General features: G+C 34.6%; 1 protein-coding gene across 1 annotated transcript; it reads left to right on the top strand.

Annotated features, from left to right (window-relative positions):
• The first annotated feature begins 783 nt into the window (after nt 1-783).
• On the top strand, nt 784-18,397 carry LOC110442026 (cholesterol 24-hydroxylase-like). Its single transcript, XM_021485426.1, has 14 exons — nt 784-1,022; nt 6,680-6,757; nt 7,080-7,161; nt 7,928-8,001; nt 8,221-8,307; nt 9,280-9,418; nt 10,654-10,767; nt 10,998-11,154; nt 11,849-11,914; nt 13,403-13,475; nt 13,717-13,912; nt 14,897-14,988; nt 16,720-16,789; nt 17,315-18,397. Exons 1-14 carry the CDS (start codon nt 826-828, stop codon nt 17,465-17,467), a joined length of 1,578 nt encoding a protein of 525 aa, XP_021341101.1. The 5' UTR covers nt 784-825; the 3' UTR covers nt 17,468-18,397.
• Nucleotides 18,398-22,509: the final 4,112 nt, after the last annotated feature.

Here is a 22,509-nt window from a genome sequence, read left to right as displayed (position 1 = left end):
ACAACGTTTCAGGTTGACTGGTCCCTTTGTCAAACTATGGCTGAGTGTGATATTTGTATTTTCATCTGTACTACAGAGGGTGCCTCAACGTGGCAAGAACTGGGAAACAACAATGTCATAGCTATGGTGATACATTGTCGGCTGCCCCTTCTGATATTACTAATTAAATATAAGAAGAAATTATCTGATTGGATTTTAATTCAATCAACATCTATTTAAGTGTATACCACGATTACCCGCTTGTCATCAGCTGCAAATTACAGTTTATTTTAAAGTGGTTTGATATTTCATTATTCAAAATTGTTATTATTCCCTTACTGTGGCCTTATTTCTGATACGAATCTCTCAGGCTTTAACAGGATATTATCCACCTCAAGACGTTATTGCATAGATGAAATATTTGCTTTCTTAACGGCGTAACGGAATGGACACTTGGGGTTTAGCCCTATAAAACTTATAACCATATTGTGAATCAAGTTATGTGGTAGTTTTTCTTTAGAATATAAGTAAATACTGACGGGTCCGCAGGTGCTCCGCCTTATGCCTGACCTTACCCTAGTGGCATACTTTTAGTAGCAATGACTTTGATTATGAACACTTTTAAACCCCTACTTCACAAAATACCACCATGTCAAATTGCTCATATACTTTCTGGAAACGAAAGTGCGGACGGACAGACAGACAGACGTATACAGTGATTACTATAAGGCATCCACATCTCCAATGAAGGGCCCTATATATAGAGTCATAAGTAAATAGGCATTCAAGGGCTTCCATAACAGAAAGGTGACTTTATCAGACAATCGCGTATATGACGTAGCCTCTATGACCCGATATAGTTTATGCCCGTGTCAATGCCTTGTATGTACATCAAGTGTTCACGAGGTGAAGATGTGTGAACTCTTGGTGGAATTCTTTGGGATTTTAGTCGCTGTGTGTCTGTGTATACTCGCCTCTGTAGCATGGCATATTCATCGACAACATCAAAAGTATGATCATCTACCTGGGCCTCCCAGGGACAGGTAAATATATATAAAACAGTGCTGCATCTACACTGTTTATAAACACACCACCAACATGTTTATAAACATTAAGACAAGTATATAACATACCGTATGTATAGCATAGTTTCTACATGATGCTTGATAAGACCCAAATCGTTTTCTCTTTTTCCATTCCTTCCTCTCTTTCTTCTGCTTCTTCTTTATTTTCCGTCATGAAATACTTGTCCGCGCTGGTTCTGAAAACCAAAGTGCAAATAAAAGATGAAACTTGGCATGCGTTCTGGTGGGCATGTGAAGATGTGTCAGCCACCTTTGTGTTTACGATACATAGATGTTTCTGTACTTTTTAATCAATTACCAAATAAAAGGCCCATATTGTTACAGGCCACTGCACATACTTGGTCGAAAGTAAGGTATTGACCGATGACGCCAAATTTGGTATGTAGGTGTATATACCATATGGAACGATACAGTGACTTGAAATAGACTCATTTACGGCGGCGGGGGTAGGTTTGAGGACTTCTGTAACGGCCCCTGTTACAATTAGAACTGTGTTGCTGACCAACAAATCATGCGGATATCACATGTTGTACATGATGATTGTTTTGGACCTTGATTATATAACATGTTTAGCCTCTGGTTTATTTTTAATTTTATCAGTTTTATTAGTTGTTATGGTCGGTAATGTTATTAATAGCTGAATCATAGAAAGATAAAATATTGAGTATGTAACGACACGGAGTCAATCTGCCTTGAGCGTCCGTTCTATCCAGGTCAAAAATCATTCTCAATTTTCTTCAATTGAATTGGGTTTTGATATATCAGCAGCTTCCTGTTTGTTTTCCTCTGTCAAAGCATACTTAGACGTATTGTCAGCTATTACTTGACATAGGAATATTTTCCTCAACATTATTCGCGCAAAATATAAGAAAGTATGGCTTTAAGACTGGTATTTGTGGTACCCTAATTTTAAGGTTTATCTATTAGATCTAAATCCATCAAAACAATCCTCTTTTTTCTGTCTTTAAGATAAGAAGAACATCATTTAGTTTTGTTCTCGTATTGTGCATTGGAACTGGAATTTTGTGGCAACTCTTGAAGCGAAACTGTTATATGGAGAATTTTGTGCAGTTCAGCAGATATAGTAATGGGTGCGACTTAGATAACATCAGCTTTTGAAGAAGGCTAATTGAATTTAGAACGCAATTAGACATTAATTACCTGTACAACAAAGAAATTATAAATAGTAGATAACGTGTTAGGGGGAGTAGGTTAAAGCGACGTCACGGTGAAGCTAAATATTTTAATGCCTTTTTTTCAAATGCTGCATAGATATCTCAATTAAGGTACGGTGTGTCATCTTGGGCAAGTGACGTTTCAATTTTGGTCTTATAGATGTTTGTAATCTTCTTGGGATCAGCAAGACTTCTTCTTATCTCTAAACCATCACATCCTTAACCTGAATAACCTTTCTAGTTCGCGCAGAACCAAAAACAAATGTCATAGATGTTGTCTGTGGGACGTTTAGGTCATATGTACAAACTCAGCTTTGGTGTTTTGTCACTTTCTGTTGTTTACAAGGGACCACTGGACTTCATCGTCGTCGAATGCTATCCTTTGTCCCGACTCCCTTTAACTGGAGTCTTCGGGATGGTCATCGCTCAATTCTACTGTTATTGGGACAATCTCTAACAATATATTCAATCTAATTACCATATTTTCCTGTGTGGTTACCATTATGTCTGAATCCCCGTCATATGAAGCTGAAATAACAATAAATAGAGAAAAAGTGCCTCATTCACGTATCAATACTTGTTACAATATCAAAGTGTATCAAACCATTAGGGATATTTAATATTTCTAATATAATAATTTAACAATAAAACTATGTTTCTTAAACTATCCTCATGTCATAAACTAATGGGTCCAAATACAGATTTAAAAGTACGATATTTCCAATACCCAGTATAATAAACTAATCGCTTAAACAAACAGACCAGTGCTTCCATAGATTTCTTTTGTTAACAATATTACGTTATATGATCTCGCTTAATACTTTTTTAACATTTTGTGCTCATATATAGGTTCTTTTTCCCCTTAAAGTTTTCCAGATTTCATATATCACATTATATGATATTAGAAGTAAATATATAGTTACATATATAGTCACAATGTTAATGCATTCACATCCCTTAAGTTTTGTTACCAAACACATTTCACATTTCATCAGTCCGATTTACAAAAACAGGTTCTCACACTACCTTCTAACCTGTGCACGTTCACTAACATTATCTACATTACAAACACACGCGTAACTGAATGATATATCACAATTCAATATCGTATGTAATTACCAACACAAATACGAAAAAAACGGGTACTCCCTACTCCTAACACACACCCTCACACACACACTCCAACACACACACACACACACACACAGACACACAGACACACGCACGCACGCGCACGGACAAACAGGAATACATGTGTGTGTGTGTGCGTGTGTGTGTGTGTTCTTGTCTATGTACACACAAACACATAACTCGCTTTACACTTCTTATTCATCACGCATCAGTGGGCCGCACATGTAAACAGGTATGACATTCAGTTATGGCGTCGGTGATGCTAGGGGCCAAAAGGGGGAAATACAGATTGTCTAAATTACTGTAAAAACAGAGGGGTGAGTGCTTAAAACCCCTAAATTTATGAATTTCAAAATTAAGAGGAGTACTGATGAATTTCTAATCAAATCACCAATAAAGTGTATATTATGAACAATTATTCTGACAATAATTTAGACGATAATGATTCTCAACTTTTTGGCCCGTAGCATTTCCGATGAGGTCATATAAGGATGAAAGTGCTGTATGGTGCAGTTTAATTAATTGTTTGATAAACTCCATCTATTATCAAATGTTTAAAAGTGTGTTATGTTCATCAAACAAGACATGGCACAATGATACCATATATAGACGAGATATATGATACCCACCACAGACTGTCTTCTGTGCGTACCTTCACAATAAAATAGCGTATCAAGCCATGCTGGCTGATTACGACCATCTCGTGTTGTCGTGTTTGAAATGTATTTAAATAATCATTTCTCCTTAAAGTACATACATTGACAACTGATTTGTTTTCCTTCATGTTCTATCACAGGACGGGTCATATCCTGGAATACTTGAGTTTATTCCTTCACTGGCAATTACAGAGAAAAATGTTCAGTTAAACATTTTTTTCCCTTGGTTTTAGAAAACATTTCAATTTAAACTATATTTCGTCGCAATTTAATTCGGAAATGGGTATGATAGAAGGGTTCGGTACCGAAACATTAAACATAAAACATACCGTTACACAGTGGCATACATAATATTTAAAAAAAATAAACAGAATCTTGAAAAGCTTCAGATGAAATGTAAATCTCCACTGAATAACAAATCCGTGCCAGGTGACTGCATTTGTTAGTGTTTGCTTCGTTGCACACACACTAAAACCTTGCTTTTTATTCAGTAGTGATACTGCCCTCATTTTTATACAAAAATAACATTTTAACACTTAAGGTTTACGTCATTTATGTTGGCAAGTGTTGTGAATATTGTATAAAGTATATATTGACTCGGCGTCCTATAATGAATACTATGCGTTTAAGTACCTGGAATCATATGCACCAGCAATGGTAACCTTGACTTTGAGTTTTTTATGTTGGAATCCAGTTAAACTGAATATGTATGTGAAGTACCTAAAAAATCGTTAAGAAATGTTACTATGAAGTACATCAGGAAACAATGTGAAAATTCATCCGATATTTATTCATTATTTATCCAAGTATTACCAGTGACCTTGACCGAGGTGCAGGGTTCTGAAACGAAAAAACCCCGAGTTACTCCAATTTTACTCGGAAAAGGATAGGAAGGGAATGTTAAATTATAGCTATACTAGGTAGGTGTTACCATGACGTGACAGTGGGACGCATACTGACTTGTGTAATAGTATACCTAACCCAACCTCGACCCTACCATTCCCCCCAACTCTACTTTCTTACTTTATGACAAGAAAAGCATCATAAGCGATTACAATAATCGTTATATATTCGAAAGCCATCCAGGGATCTCACTTGGGACCTCTAGTTTACTATGGTCTACTCTACAAAATAACGGAAGATAAAAAGTCAATGGAAAGAGGTTGGTATGGCGAGATATATAATAATAAAATAAATCGGTACTGATGGCGGACCTGCGATGACATGATATTTCCACATTTTGAATGAAATTTTCGACGCTTACAAGGTATCTACTCATAATAGCTTTAAGCTCAAGGTACTTGTTCCTCACATTCTGGTTGGGTGGGTTCTGATTTGTTATCTGCAAAATTACATTATATGATGTATATATAATTGGGGCAATCACAGGAATTTCCAATCGCAAAGTAACTCAATTTCTTGTTCTTTTTCGATCATCTGTCTTAACATTTGCAGGTCTTTGGTCGGAACCATATATGAGATTGACCAGTTTGATCAGACCTAAGTTATTGTGATGGGTAACATTATTAATAGCTGGATCAAATAAAAATAAGATAAGTAGTATGTAACGTAACAGAATCCATTAACTTTGAAATTTCGTTTTATCCAGGTTGGAAATAATTCCCCATTTTTTGGTCCAAATACATTTTTTCAGATTATATTTCAATATATCAGCAGCTTTCAGGTTTTTCCCCTCTGCCAAATTGTATGTTCATCTCTCAATTACATGGAGACGACAGAAAGGAAACTCGAAGAAAAGGAATGCGAAAATGAAAATTAGGGGACTATTTTTGTGCTTTGTTATCTTCGTCCCTTCATTTCTTTGCCTGTTCGTGTATAAAAGCGATGGAACAAAGGAATTATATTTGCATGTAAATCTGTAGTACTCATACTGCCAAGAACTATGTTTTTTTATCATTCTTGAAACGAATATCAGTAAGACGAGATCAGTCAAGGGAGGTAGCCTAATTATAAGAGTCGTAAGGAAATCATTGTAAGTACGACACAGCAGAAAAGACTGCTCTAGTGTTTTCAATTTGTCGCCAGGACAGGGATCCTAAGAGTTGTGATTCAAAATGAATTTCAGATGTTCCCATTTTTGCCTTGTTGTCTGTCTCTTCGCTCCGTGCCAGGTCTTCTTCAAATTGAAAAAAAAATGTCGAATAGGACAACTGTGGTCAAACTGCTTGATTAAAAAAGACGTATGTGGTTTGTTTATTCGTCAAAGACCTCCCACTTACAAAAACAATCCCATTTGTATTCAAACAAACAATTAATGAAATAGCGTCGGGTTTGTATTTTTCTTTATTGAGATATTTCTATCATAAATGATATATTGATGACAAATAGAGATTTTCATGATATTAATAGCTTATAGGATCAAATAAACTACAAAAGATATCAACACAAATTTTCTTCTTCCTAATTTACACAGCACATTCCGTCAATAGTATAATATTATTCTTCAATTCAAATTTTGCTACAATGATAACTGCAGGAAAATCAGTCACCTTTGTAAATAAGAATGTTATCACCATCACATTTACGCTTTCCATCATAGTTAAAAGGTATTATTTCTTTAAAACACCTCTTTGAAATTTTTCCGATTGAAGTAAATAACGAACAACACATATATCTTATATATCTTTTGAAGCTTCTGGAGTGGACACATCCGGTCGATCGAAAAGGTGGTTGCTGCTGGTGGTATTATGGATGACTATCTAATAGAAATGTGAGTAAATAGTTAAAAATAATATAAATACTGAACAATATAATTATTTACTGCATTTCATATACATGTAATAGTATTATGTTATAGAATAAAAGATACTTCTAAAAAGATGAAATTACAGTGAGTGCTACAAATGATGTGTGAATATGATTGTTGATGTGTTTGTTGTATTTTCATTAGACATATGCTACTCAGTATCATTACATTTATTTTTCTAAATTTGGTTATTTGGTGTTTATATGTTACTGCATATCATTTAAGTAATATCATTTCAGAGCTGATCTGATTACGACAGTTCTAAAACTATCCAATTAATTTTCAGTTCCAAAACTCATGGACTGGTTTTCCGTCTATGTGTGTGGCATCAAGTTTTTGTCTTCGTTTTAGATCCAGAATGCATTAAGGTAAATCTTATTAGATTTATTTTTATATACAAACAAATCCAACGTATCACTGCCTAAAAATACATATGAAACAGATTCTCATTTTCAGTTATGTAACATACAACATTCTGAATGGATCCTCTACAAAATTTTTAAATTATCACAAATTATTTCCGAATAGTTGTTATTCTAATTTTAATGCTTAGACCAACTGCCCAATAATCATCCAGAAAGCTGATGCATCAACATTGCCTTACGCGGGGCATGTACTTGTCAATCTCAACAACATGTTTGCCTTTTTTGCGTTGGAATTCAATGTGAATGTAGCTCAGTGTGAAAAAACAATCGTTGACCTGACCTAGATAAAGTTGTTGTCTGTTAGGTAGATACAAAGCTGCAGTTTGGTGAAAGCATGCGTGCTACATAATCTTATGCGTATAATGTATTGAAAATTTAGCTTCCGCAGCTTCTATACGAAAATGGTTACCAGATCTGGAGGCAAAGTACATCTCCAAACCGGTCGTGCACTATTACTGCAACATTGACAACTATTTCGCCATAGAAACCACACAACTTTACACTGTTATACAAAAGATACATTTAAGACAGGGTGGAATAGCTAAGCTCTGACTTGTATGATATAATGGGGACTAGTTTAACAAAGACATTTAGATTAATGATAACTATAACGTTCTTTGATATCCCTTTTATTTTGAAAAAGTATTTTGTATTGTTTGATGAAATATCACGTTTCTCGTGTTGTAACAGGAAACTGGTCTTGTTTTAGGATGTTCTGGTTACTGGAAATCATCCAAAATCGAAACGGATATATTCAAAAATTACCAACGTCTTTGGTGCAAGGTAAACAATATGTATGTGTGTATGTCTCACGCAGCGTTATTGTTTGGTTTAATGGAGAAAAAAAAGTCATTCAGTAGCTCAAAATTGTTGAAATATACGTGGTGAATTCGTGGATTCATAATATCATTATGGTTACTATGCTGTGGTTATGATATCGAAGAACTTCGTTTTGATATCAACTATACATTACTTACGCACATCTCCATTTCACTGTTTCAGATTTTTGGGAGAGGGAATTGAAACGGAGCTCAATAGCAAGATCTGGGTTTTGCATCGAATGCATCTTGAGCTATGGTTCAAACCAAGGTAAGATATTTATTCAACACTAAAACAATTCGCAACAATGATGGTCTGATGTATACAGAGAGATAGAAATGAAAGCATTTCGTTTTTAACAGAGAATAGCAGGCACATAATTATGCATTGAACCAAATTTAGTTATAATCTACTGCGGATAGAAAACGGAGAGTGTTTCGTGGTATTATCTACTAAAGATACATTCTGATTAGCATTTCGACTTCATTGTATCTTAATATCAATAGTATCTTAATAGTATCATTGTATATTAATAAACAAAACAGTGATAAGAACGGATTCCGTTAACTGACATGCTTCCCACTTATTTATATTTTGTTTGATCGAAATAGTATTTGTTACAACGAAACATTACTTCTATAAAACAAAATAGTAATTCGTTACCATGAAATTATATTTCGATAAAGCGAAATCATAATTTGTTAAAACGAAATATTAATTCGATTAAACGAAATAAGAAATATCTTTACTTAAATGTCACCTTTTGGTATCACTCAGCTTGAACTACACTACCAGGCTATCAATTTATACCATTTTGCGAAGGTAAAAAATGTTTATTGATTCATTAGCACTCAATGGTAGACTACGACTTAATGTGACTGAATCATTTGAATTGAAAAGGGTGGTTTTCGTTGCTTTCTTCAAATTAAAAACAGATCACAGTTACAGTTAGCATTTTGCGAAGAGAGCTTAATTGAAGAACATAAATGTTAAACATATCAAAATTTGTTTGCATTCAGTTGGTATGGGTAGAAATTACAAGGTATACAAACACGAATGATTTCAACCATATTTGAGACGCCGTGCTATGGTATTCTTTATATCTAATTTCATTACTTTCTACCTAAAATGTGATCAAGTGATGTTGTACTTGTATAAATTATCATAATATGAATAATATACAGTTCAAAGTCATCTTTAACACAGAAAAAGACGATTATTTATTTGTTTAACCTCTTTCAGCTACATTGGAAAATTTGCATCTGAATTCAACGGGTTTGCCGATCGTTACGCAGAGTACCTGGAAAGCAAAGCGGACGGCAAGACAGAGATACACATGTTGAATACGTTTAACAAACTGATGTTGCATCTTTTGTATAAGGTTTGTTTGGCAGTAGTGTATGATATAATTTGATGTACAATAGTTGTCGGGCAGTAGGTCACGTAATCATCATTGTGAATAAAGAAGATTTGTTTAAGATTGGACGTTACCATCGATTATGTAAAGTTTGTTTTTAAGTAAAGATGTACTACTCAAATTGGTTTAAAACGTTTGTGTGGGAGACAGGTAAATTACCACTTGTTGGACATGGTATGTGTTGGATTAATAAGAATAAATAAGTATATGTGCTTGTTGGTGCTTGGTTGGCCTAGTGGACAGTGCACTCTCCTTTCACCAAAACGGGCGGGGTTTGATTCCCTAATCGGACGTGTAAAGGTATTGAGTCACCTGCCCGATCATGTGGGTTTTCTCCGAGTACTCCTGTTTCCTCCTACATTAAGACAATCTGCGCGCTCCCACCTGGACCATCAAGAGTGAATAAATAAGTTGGAATAACTTGTCATATAATAATATATAACTAGTCGAACTGAATTAATTTATTTTCCAAATAATTCATAATTCAGTAATGTGCATGCATGTATTAATGTCCAACACAGCATGATTAATAACCAACGAGGTGTGTCATTACATCGCGAACATAACATAATTTGTAATACCATTTGTTGCACAAGACAAGTCTGGTAGGAGGATATATTCTGTTTTAGTCATTATTTTACCAAACGTTGTCCAATGAAGTCGACGCTCACTATTGATTTGTTGTTAAAACATGAACGTAACACATAGACATATGAAAAATGCAACAAAATACATTCGTGGGTTAATGAAATGTCAATACTTTATCTCAAAAGCAGTATACTTTACTTATGTAATACAACTATTTGAAAAGGTAAACCATGGACATACAAAGTTTCCTCAAGATGATTTTTTGTTTACTATTGAATACAATTTCAATGTCTTTTTGCATTAAAAGGGTGTAATCATGAAAATGTGTGCCTATTTCAAACCCTAGGTTCGGTGTAGGGGGAGAATTCAGTGTAAGTTAAATTAGTATACCTTCTTTTAAAAAGAATGTTTACTTATCTGGCATATCGGTCAAAATTGTCACATAAGTATATTTAAAATGAGAAAGAATTGATGAAGCTAAGGGTAATCTTCGCGGATACGAACCAGATTGTAAGAAGTCAGCATTACACGAGTCGTGTCAATTACAGGTTTTATTTCACAATTCACAAATATACATATATCATGTTATGTGAGTATGGCTTCTTTTCCAGGTAGCATTCAGTGTAGACATGGGACCGCTAACTGATGAGGATCATCCTTTTGTCACGACAATGAAGACAGCTGTAATAGGATTTGCGAATCTTCTGTCAAGCCCTTTGGTAGCTGTACGTATAAGGCTTATAAAACATAAAACGCAAATGAATTGCTTAAACTTCCAAAAATGTCATCTTTGTCAGTTGTAGAGTTAACAGTAGTACGGTATCCATTATGGGAAAGAACTGACTTTAAATAAAATGGATATAATGGCAGAAAAGGATCTTTAGTACATGCAGTTCTGCGTACAAATGGTATTATTCTACTATTTAACATGAGATATATTATGGGTTTTTTTCAGATAAATCCGTTCAAATGGAGATTTCGCCGGGATGTTCGAGAAGCTATAAAATATATCAGACAAAGCGCCGAACAAATGATGACAGACAGAAATGTAGCAAAACGAAACGGCGACTATGTTCCCCACGATCTCTTGGAGTACATAATGGAACTTAAAGGTACTTCTCCAGTAAATTATTCAATTTCATACAAATCTGTTGTATTGTATTAGATGAACAAAACGATTGAGCCCAATCATTGTCTATCAAAGCCCTTTCCAGTGTATTATATATTGCTTGGTCTATTGACTTTATCTATTAGCATCAATCGCAGGGGGGATTACTGTCCTTATCTCTAAATCGCAAAGACCATTTTTTTTAGAATTGTACATGGTGATACACTGTTATATTTAAATGTGCATTAAGAGTTTGAAAGTTTCTAAATTCAAGGTCAAGGTAACTGTTAATAGAAAAAAAAGGTCACAGAGTCACCCTTACGGTGAGGCAAGTGGCAGGGCCCTTGCTGACCTGACAGTGTTTTAGTTTATTATGATTAATAACAATGAAATGATCATCTAGTGAAGGAACAAAAAGATGACCACAGTCTTTCTTTAAAAAATGAAATATAACAAATATACTTATTTCACCAACGTCAACTATTTAACGTCTCACAATCAGTTGTTTCTTTCCCGAAAAGTTTGCGTTACCTTGATTGTTGAAAAAATGTCCCGGTATATGGTTAAGTAATGATATAACAACAGAATTTAAATGTTTCCGAGTGAACGTTTAAGTCAAAGCAGACTTAATGCATAGGACAATAATAAAACCTTTGAAAAGAATAGAAAAAAGTATATATATTGATATATTTTTACAGAAAAGCATCCATCAAAAATGACGGACGAAATACTGTTGGACAATTTCCTGACATTTCTTTTGGCAGGTAAGTATATACAGCTATAAACGGAAATGCTTAATCAAGTTGACCGCGCCTCAGTCAACTGGGAGATCTGAATGTCACACGCACGCACATGATATGCCAAAAATAAATTACACTGTATTATACAGGTGTTTCGTCCTTCGAGACAGATATATTAATGTAGAATCACTCGATGTTGAAACGTGAAGCTGAAACAAAATCATGCATAATCGCTTAAAACTTATAACTATTTATATAAGTTATTTTAGGATTGAATGAGAAATAACAATCTTTTCGTTTATCTTAATTCCCCCTATGCCTTCTATGAGACTTAGTGTGTGCTAAACAGACTTGTAATTTCTCCAAAATATTACACACATCTTATTGTAAAACTATTCTATCTATTCAGATTGTAGGATTCCTCCCTTCATACCTTACAATCTGTATTTTAACGTTTGGATATCAAACGATGAAACGTTTTACTTTCAAAGCGTATTTTATTAGCCCACCAGCATCAGTTGATGGGCAATTGAAATCACACTTCGACCGCGGACCGTCCTCCGACCGTCATTCCCTCCGTCCTTGTTACATTGTAGCACTATTTCTGAGAAAGTACTGCGGGGATTTCCCCCACTTTTCGCTGAACTATTTTCAATAGTCCTTAATTATGTCTAGTCAATTTTTGAACTGATCAAAAACCGACAGGCCACCTTGAAGTTTTCTAATTAGAGCTTGTTAAATGCTTTTTTAAGAAAGAACTGAAGTGATCTTTCTCAACTGTTACGGGAAGGTTTCCAATTGTCTTTCATTGTGCATGTTGCATTTTGAGACTGACTGGAAAACACGAAGACCACCAGACAGACATCTTGAATTTTGTTATCACAAAAATATTTCGCAAGATGTACTGGACGGATCTTTATCAAATTTTGTAAGTTAATTTGCATAGGGTCTCAAATTGTGCATGTTTCATTCTGATGCTAACCAGAAAAACAAAATGGTCGTAAGATAGCCATTTTCGATTTCAACAATTGTTATCGCCATTTCTCAGAAGGTATTGGATGGATCTTTCTCAAAATTTAAAATCTTCAAAAATTGGTCTTAACTCCTATTGACACAGGAGGAAAGCGAGTAAAAATTCGTTGTTTTAAAAAGGTCAAAAGTTTAAGAAATATTGGGTAATTTCGAATTGGTAAAGTGTGTATATCATGAACCAATGCTAAAGAAATAGCTGTGGGGTTCAAGGCTACGGCAAACCGCGAGGACTAAGGAATCCACCAGCAGAGTCTACAAACGTTGAAGGTAACACACACACAGGTGAATGCACCTTCAACAATTCAGTACATAGAGTGAGCTATGTTTAAAGCAGTTTTAGCTCTGTTGTGATGCTCAATGCGATTCCATCTCATCTAATCATCAAGCAGTTTTTGTCCACGATGGCTTTTAAATCAAGTATATGTTAGCTTTTTACAAAGCATAAATCAAGTTTTTTAATTGTTTTATTATATCAAACAGGACAGGAAACATCTGCCAACACCTTGGGCTTTATGATTGCCCTGCTCGCAAAGAATCCAGAATGTTACAAAAAGTAAGTTACACGATCAGATCACATAGCTATTATTAATACAAACAGAATTACAGCTTTATCAGTAATAGGCACAGAAAAGTTTACATGAGATATTCAATTGAAGAATGATTATTAGAGAAGTGCCGTTCCAGTTTGATTATATTGTCTCTTCGAAATTTTTAATCTGGGACAAGCAGTTCAATTAATCAATGATTGAATAAATGAATAAAATAACTGACTGAATAAGATGTTTCTTTTTTAGGCTACAAAAGGAAGTTGATGAAAACGTTGGCGCCGTGGCTGTGATCACATTCGATGAGCTTGTGAAGTTACCGTACCTAGATATGGTGTTGAAAGAAACACTCCGGCTATACCCTGTGGTTAAGTCATCATTTCGAGAGACAGCCACTGACTACGTCCTCGGCGGTCACCATATCCCCGCCGGAACTGACATGGTAGTAAGTAAACCTTTGTATAATACGGTGGCAGCAGAGATATTCTGCTGACGTGACTTTTGTGTGAAGTTGCGTTGTCTTGTCAGAAAATGGCATCCCCTCTATGCCACTGAAAAAGAGGACAGCGATAGGACTTAATATTTCTAGTCAAATTTCCATCGACGACAACTTACAAGGTGATATTACGACCGCGAATACCGCCACCAAATGCGACAGTCATAAATTCGATCTCCTTGGTGGCACCAAATGCTCTTCTTCCCTGGGTCAAACAAGACTCACCTGTCAACAGAAAAGGATCCCATGGGCTGTACAGCCATCGGCAGTGAGACTGCGCCTCATGTATGCGTTTACCTTAATGATGTCACCGTTTCATAACGAAAACCAAATCAATGAAGGGCTGCAATGCACGCAAACGAACGGCCATGTCTAGATTGTCCACTTATACAATTACCAAGAAACAACGTTCTGCGAAAATTCTGAAAGAATTATGTCTCATAGAGAGAATAATCGTATATGATGGTTCTCCGGAGGAGTAGCGAAATGTGTTTAAAATGGTGCAACTGTCAATGAGTCATCATCACAATGCAACCATAACTATTTGAAAGTTAGCGTTTTATCTAGCCTGATTTGAGCTTTCAAGTAAATATTCCAGTGCTCTTTCGACAGCCTCTGCATAATGCTATGTCGGTATTGTGACAAACATTTTTGATTTTCGAGATAGTAGGAAACTACTGACAGATTTCATCTCATGTACATGCACGTACGATCAACAAGTTCGGTGTGGCAAACACGTTCCCGGTGAAAGCCAACGGGGGAGCGAATATAATAACTTCTTCAAAAGAATGTTTTTTAAAGAAATATGTTAACATTTCTTTTCTCGAGTATTTTTATCGGAAGATTTATGATTTGTTTTGTTCCTATAAAAGAAATTTATTTAGTATGCGGAACTGACTAGTTCGTGTGTGTACTTTATGAATTATTTTACAGGCTAGTTTCTACGCGACGTCCAGGTCAGAGCAAAATATAACAAACCCCTCGGAATTTATGCCAGAACGATTCGACGTCGACAGCCCAGAGAAGTAAGTTAATGTGTTTAAGTGTTAGTTCTATGTATACTTTTCTTTTTATGACACTGGCCGACTGTGTGGTCATGTGACACAGTTGAATTCCTTCCAAGATCACAAACACAGTCACTCTGAAAAGACCTAAATGATCAGTGTATGTAGTCCTAAAATGGCATCATGAGTGATGTAAGGCCAGTTACACGGCTTGTTGCTAAAAAAAAGGTAGTGAATGTCGATTGCAAAGTAGATAACTTATCGTTGGAACAGCTATGAGGTCGCAGTAATTGTCGTGCTACCAACCTGCAACAAAAAGGCATGTGTAACGTAGAAGGACATAAGAAGTGCCAAGATTGATTATTTCGGTCCCAAAAGTCATTTGTAGAATGTGAATTTTGTTTAGTAGTTCCGTAAGGTTCTACAGAGGCAAGATTGATAGTTGCAAAACAAAAATATTTTCTTGCAATTCCCTAAAACTTTTGAGTTATCATTGAGTATTACTAATCTAAAATCCAAGTAAGACCTACATGTATTCACGATGTCGCAGGTTAGCCTTCATTTGCCCACGACTGCTAAAAGTCGTAGGATAAAGCCTACATGAACCAACAACTGCTTAAACTCGCAAAATAAAGTCTACATGTACTAACGAATGCTTAAAGTCGCAGAATAATGTTTATATGTACGCACAATGCTAGAAGTCGCAGATAAATGCTTTGTACGTATCAATGACGACTAAAAGTCGCAGATAAAAGCTTTGTACGTATCAATGACGACTAAAAGTCGCAGATAAAAGCTTTGTGCGTATCAATGACGACTAATAGTCGCAGATAAAAGCTTTGTACGTATCAATGACGACTAAAAGTCGCAGATAAAAGCTTTGTACGTATCAATGACGACTCAAAGTCGCATAGGTCGGTGGAATAGGTCAAACCTTGGGAAAAATTACTATGTTATCAAACTCTTCTGATTTCAACTCATCGATGTCTCTAGTATGACAGAAAAAGTCCTGAAAATTCCCTTAGGGGGAAAAAATTGAGGCCATTTTTAAATTTGTCCTATTTTTCACCTTTTTTTCGCCAAAAATGAGGAACGATTATATATCGTTAAGATGAAAGAAAATTCAAATTTGGATTTATGCCTTTGATATAAGAGTGCTGCAAATATGTTAATTTATTACACCTAACTCTATAACCTACTTTGACAAAATTAATTGACTCTGGTATTGGCATCATGTTTCAAAATCAAAGATGGCTGACAACATCCGGATAAAACAAACAAAAAGCATGGTACGAGCCCACTTCGGTCTGATACAGGTATATGATGGTAATATAATATATTATAATAATAAACTAACACTAATATTGCATATATAACGTGTTATCTGATAGTGTGAAAAAAATAGTTGAGTACAGCAAGCATGCAATCCCCAATGAACGGTATGGTTAAATAATACTTTCTTCAGAGTTAGCAGGTTAGAGCCTACATGTACGCAGTTACAGCTAACTTATTTGAAACAAGACCGAAGACCTTCCGTGACAGTTTTTTCTAAGACAGAATAATATCAGGTCTCTACGACGAGTCTTAAGACCAGTGTTGCGTTCACCAAAGACTTACCCAATTCTTCGTTTCTGGGTCTCACAGCTGGGACGGGAATTTGAATTCGACTTGAAAGTATAATATTTTTATCATAATTTTGTTAATAAAGTAAAAAAAAATCATCTTGAATATTAATGCGATATATTTTTTCAGATTTAGCAAATTTGTTTCCACACCATTTTCAACTGGACCCCATACATGCATCGGGAAAAAATTTGCAGAGGTATGTATTTTGTGTGTGAAGGATTCAAATTATCGTAAAATAAAATGATAAAAACGTAATAGAATTTGTTTGAAGTGATAAATTTATGTAAATCAATATGCAAAAACCACAAATGTCATGTATAGCACTTTAATCAAACATTATTCTGTACACGTTCAAAAATGTGTATTGTCATCGATTCCATCGTTCACGAAGGTAACCAATTGTCAGTTCAAGTATGGTGCTTCATCACAACTATTGTTCCTAACTGAAACATCGCAATGTAAACACTGACAATCGTCATACCGGCAATTATACGGATTTTAACCAATACAAGTGACAGAAGGTAAAATAATAATATCCGTAATAAGCATGTTGTTTGAGAATATCACTTTTTTTAGCATAAAATTGTTAGCTGCTGGTATTAGTATTTAAAATATGAATTCATACATTTTCTGGTTAAATGTTTCTCAACGGTATTTTTGAACCTGACACATTTCATATAAACATGAATGTAATTGATTATTGTAATTCTTTATTCAACAGATAGAGATGAAAATCATCATTGTCAAGATCATGCAGAATTTCGACTTTGAATTGATTCCCGGACAAACTTGTGAAATACAAGACAACACATTACTGCAACCGAAAAGTGGCGTCAAGTGTTTCCTCCGCCCGCGGAAAACAGTAACAGCGTAATGAGCAAGACTGTCATGTGTCATAATGCAAAAGTATTATTTTAAATTATAGTATTTTGTATTGAAAGCGAGAACAAAATCCAATGTTTCCCTTAAAAAACACGTTTTTAATTCATTTTTTGTATATACATTGTTCGATTTACCACCGTTGTGGACTCTTGATGGTTTTTAAAGGGATGTTACACTGCAAGGTTTTAATAGTTATATCGATTTTTGTTATTTCTAACATGTGATCTTGATTAACTGAGAAATGAAAAAAACAGCAAACAACCGCTGACACGGTAATGTAATGGCCTAGACAGTAACCTATGTTTGGGGTCCGTATTTGCTTTTGCAAAGTGAATATATCTGAAACAATGAACAATTGTAAAACACATCATATACTTAAGTAAGGCCCGTCTGTATATGGAACATAACAGTTATAATCATTGTTGTTATTATGGTATATTTACAATTGCCACTGTTTCTGAATCGATAACGTAAGTGTAGGCAGGTCTGTTTATTTCTCTATAACTTTAGTGTAGAACGTGATTCAGTTCACCGCGTAGGAATATATGTAAATATGGGCAGACTTCTTTCCGCAAACCTCATGTGAATGTTTACAAACAAACGCTAGCATTTAGACTACCGTGCGTTCGAGACAACAAATGATGTCGGGTTCGAGAGAAGACAGTACTAAGTATTTTGCCCCAGTACCTCAATTTCGTACAAATATAGAATTATCTATTCCATTACCTTCAAATACAATTATGAAGATATTGTATGAAATTAAATATGAATATTTTATGTGAATAAAAATATTGAAATGGAGGAACTTTTTTCATTTAATGTTACGGATAAAGTTGGCGGGGTTTAGCTGTCTGTCAACGGCTTTTGCGAATGACTGTTTCGCATGGATTAACATGACATCAAAATAATTTTGAAAGCAGATTACACAAGGTAAATGCTTGTATCAGCCTCTTTTAGTGGTGTTATTGTTGAAAGAAAATATTGTAAATATAAGGATTAAACTTATATTTTGTTTAGTTTATGAGATAATAAATCCAATGGAGCAGTCGGTGAATTGTTCGTAAACGCTTCGCAATTTACCTCGTGCTCCATTAGATTTATTATCTCATAAATAAAACAAAATAAAAGGTTAATCCTTAAATCATGAATTGTAAATGTATTTCTTTTTATTCATACCCGAGAGGAATAAAATTAGCTTTCACATCAACGGACAACTACATAATCCAACAATAATTTTTAGAGTTGCAGTAAGCCACTTGTTGATACAGATATTTTAATGAAAACTGATCAATTAATTGTTGTTTTATAACTTATTTAATGAAACTAAAAACTTTTGTTTTTATATATAACTAGTGAATGTCACATGAAGGCAGTTTATGGAGTGTATAAAGATAACGAATGACAGCAGCGTCAATAACACTTGTGAACGACTAAATATAGCCTTGGATCATACGTTAATATTATTAAATTGGCCTTGGATCACCCGTAACTATTATCAAATTGGCCTTTGACTACACGTAACTATTAAAAAATTGGCCTTGGATCACACGTAACTATTATCAAATTGGCCTTGCATATTTGATCACAAGTAACTATTTACAAATTGGCCTTGGATCACACGTACCTATTATCAAATTGGCCTTTGATTACACGTAACTATTAACAAATTTGCCTTGCATATTTGATCACATGTAACTATTAACAAATTGGCCTTGCATATTTGATCACATGTAACTTTTTACAGATTGGCCTTGGATCACACGTAACGTAACTATTAACAAGTTGGCCTTGGATTACACGTTGCAATTTACAAATTGGCCTTGGATCACACGTTACTTTTGTCAAATTGGCCTTGCATATTGGATCACACGTAACTATTAACAGATTTGCCTTGGATCACACGTCACTATTTACTAATTGGCCCTGGATCACACGTAACTATTAACAGATTTGCCTTGGATCACACGTAACTATTAACAGATGATTGGCTTTGGATCACACGTAACTATTAACAAATTGGCCTTGAATCACACGTAATTAGTGTACATTTGTAAACGGATATGAGGAAAATAAATGTTTGTTGAGTGCATATTGGAATTGGTAGTGGTAATTGTGAAGTACATGCAGTTTAAACGTGTTACAATGTATCTTAAAAAAATTGACTTATTTTTGACGAGTTGTAATGATGTTTATCAGAACTCCACGTTTATGAACAGGAGTTAGATTATTTTGTAGGTTGTAATCTAAGTGTTGCTATTTAATAGACTACTGGTACACAAACTCACCACACGGGTGTCAAGCTATTGAGATGGTATCGATAACCTTTAGTAATGTATAATTGCATACGTCCATGAAAACTTACTTATCAAATTATTTCCATATATCAAAGCATGTATTTGTTAATGTACGCATTGTATACTCCAGAAGAAAAGTCGAGTGAATAATTATAAGAAAAACTGATTATTTGATCTACGTTTGAGTTTGTTTCTTTTACTTGTTAAAACAAAATTGGAATATAAATCATCACATATCTTGTACATTGTTTTATATTACAGTTTCAACCACCTCTATGTAAATAATTAATTGCCTGATAGATAAATGTATATGTCTTTAGGGACCACGGAACCAAATCAAAAATAAATTGTGGGTTTTCCCCTTTTGGGCAGAAGCTTTAATAGGAAAGCGAATGCCTCGGGGCCTGCCTGTTGGATATTTAGGTGGCAGAAGTTTCAAAAGTTTTATCTTTGGGTTGAGCAATATATATATAGATGTAAAATGTATAAAAAAATGTTCAAGTCTGTTTTTGTCTGGGGGAGTTTATTTAGTGTGTAATTTGTTATAAATTTTGGTCAAATTTTGGTGCCGAATTCAATACAAAATGATGGCCCCCATATAAAAAAAAGTTAAAATTGGTTGAATCTTTAAACACGCTATTAATCATACAAAATTGACAGAATATACACTAATAAAGCGGAAAATAAAGAATAGGATTAATATACGGGCAATTAATATATATACGAAATGAAATAAAACACAAAAAGCACATACAAGTCAAAATGTCAGGTAGTAGAGGTAACCAGGGCACAAAGTGAAATATCACTCTTTACAGATATCGCAAAGGCAGATGGGGCCATCCCAGAAATTGATGAGCCTGCGATATTATTTGAAGTGTTGAACTTTTCGGAAGTCATAGGAGAGACTATTCCACACTCGGGCGGCCTCGAAAGCAAACGGTTTTTGTCCATACTTTACAGTGTTGACACTGGGCACCTCTGCAGTATTTTCTTTCCTGAGGTCATAATTAGACATCTTAATATATACAAGGTTATAAATATATTCAGGAGACTTTTTGTTTATAATTTTAAAAACCTTACAACCCATATCCTTCAGACGCCTTACATGTAGGTAACCCCCACTTACGCTGTCTGCACCCCTGGGATATGTCATAGCAAATTCGAAGGCATACAGATAGCTATTTGATTGTATCAGTTAAAAAACTGCTAAGCTTATCCATGTCCTTTGAACATTACAGGGAAGCAACATTCGACTTCAAGTCAATTTTAACCATTACGCGGCCACGAGATTCTTTTGATGTAAATTAAATAATCCTGTCTATAGCCTTCTTATCTCATACACAAAGTGGTGCACACTGAGCCTTCGATTATGTCAAGACATAGTCCAGGGGTGCATGACCTCTACCCGTATAAATAATTTAATTGCACAGAAAAATCATTACATGTGAATGTGCTGATGTATGGTAAGATGTGTATCATGTCGTGACAAAGTGGCAAGTAACTCCATTTGCTTGTATTGATATCATTCAGCTTTTGATATGTGCCGTATTACTTTTGCTGACACAAAAGTCAGCGTCCGTTTCAGTCACATGATAGAAAAGAAAATAGATCAAATTGGACATGGTCAAGGATAAGACACTTATTTGTCTAGACATATATATATTTGTTCTACTGTACATTTTGTTTCAAATATAGACAGTCAAACAGTTCAATAGAAATAATAATAAAACAAATACTGCGCCATATGACAATTTCGTCCCTATAGGCCTCATCAATGGAAAGAAGGGTATTGTTCCAGAACTAAGATACAGAGCGAAAGAAAATGTCTCTATAATAACCTTTATAACGCTTCTTTACACATTTGGATAAACAGTTTATTTCTTCTACAACCAGTATTTTATGTAAACCATGCTAGAATGAATTAAAGCTCAAAAATATTTAATGTCCTCCAGGACAATCCGTAGGGTAATCAAAGTACTTGTTAATAACCAAGTAGAGTTGTAAAGAAGGCATGATAGAGAATGTTAATACATGTAACAGCAAAACGGTATAAGAGATGTGAATGAGGAGCATGCACCCTTTGAATCTAGATTAAACACGATGATCGATTAATAAAACAAATCATAACATTTTACTATTTGCATGCATCTGGAAACTAGGAAATTTAACATATGTACTTTGTTTTATAATTTTGTGAAAATGAAAAAAATGAAAAACAAATAGCAGATAGTCCTCACAAAGCTTTTTCAGAAAACAACCATAATACCAATCGAGATATACAAATCAATTAACAAGTCAACAAACGTACTGTTCCTTCTGTAGTAAAATTTATTTACAAATATATTTCTAAAAATTGATAACATTTATGCATACAATTTATTTGGAATCTCTTAATCACCCGAAACTCCAAACCAATGCCAGCAACTTTTGAAATTTCCCTCCTCTATTGTTTTTGCCACTTCAACGTTTATTCATCAAATTTCAACTCTCTCATTCTCAAAGTTTTTTCAAAACTATTTCCTTCATTTTTGGACAACTTACATTTTTCAAATGTTTCACATGCTATAAACATCAATCAAACATTAATTCGATGCAAGCAGTTGATACTTTAACTAAAGGGTACCAAGAAATAAACAATATCTATTCAATAGCTCAAAGACCTGTTAAGATACCACATTGTCTCAGTTGTTCATCTTATAAACGGCTTTTCTTTCTTCGCGCAAAGCTACATGTAGTATAT

Source organism: Mizuhopecten yessoensis, unplaced genomic scaffold (genome assembly GCF_002113885.1).
Source record: "Mizuhopecten yessoensis strain PY_sf001 unplaced genomic scaffold, ASM211388v2 scaffold716191, whole genome shotgun sequence".
Lineage (NCBI taxonomy): Eukaryota > Metazoa > Mollusca > Bivalvia > Pectinida > Pectinidae > Mizuhopecten > Mizuhopecten yessoensis.
The sequence above is the reverse complement of the archived record's forward strand: the minus strand, read 5'-3'. Positions and strand labels throughout refer to the sequence as shown.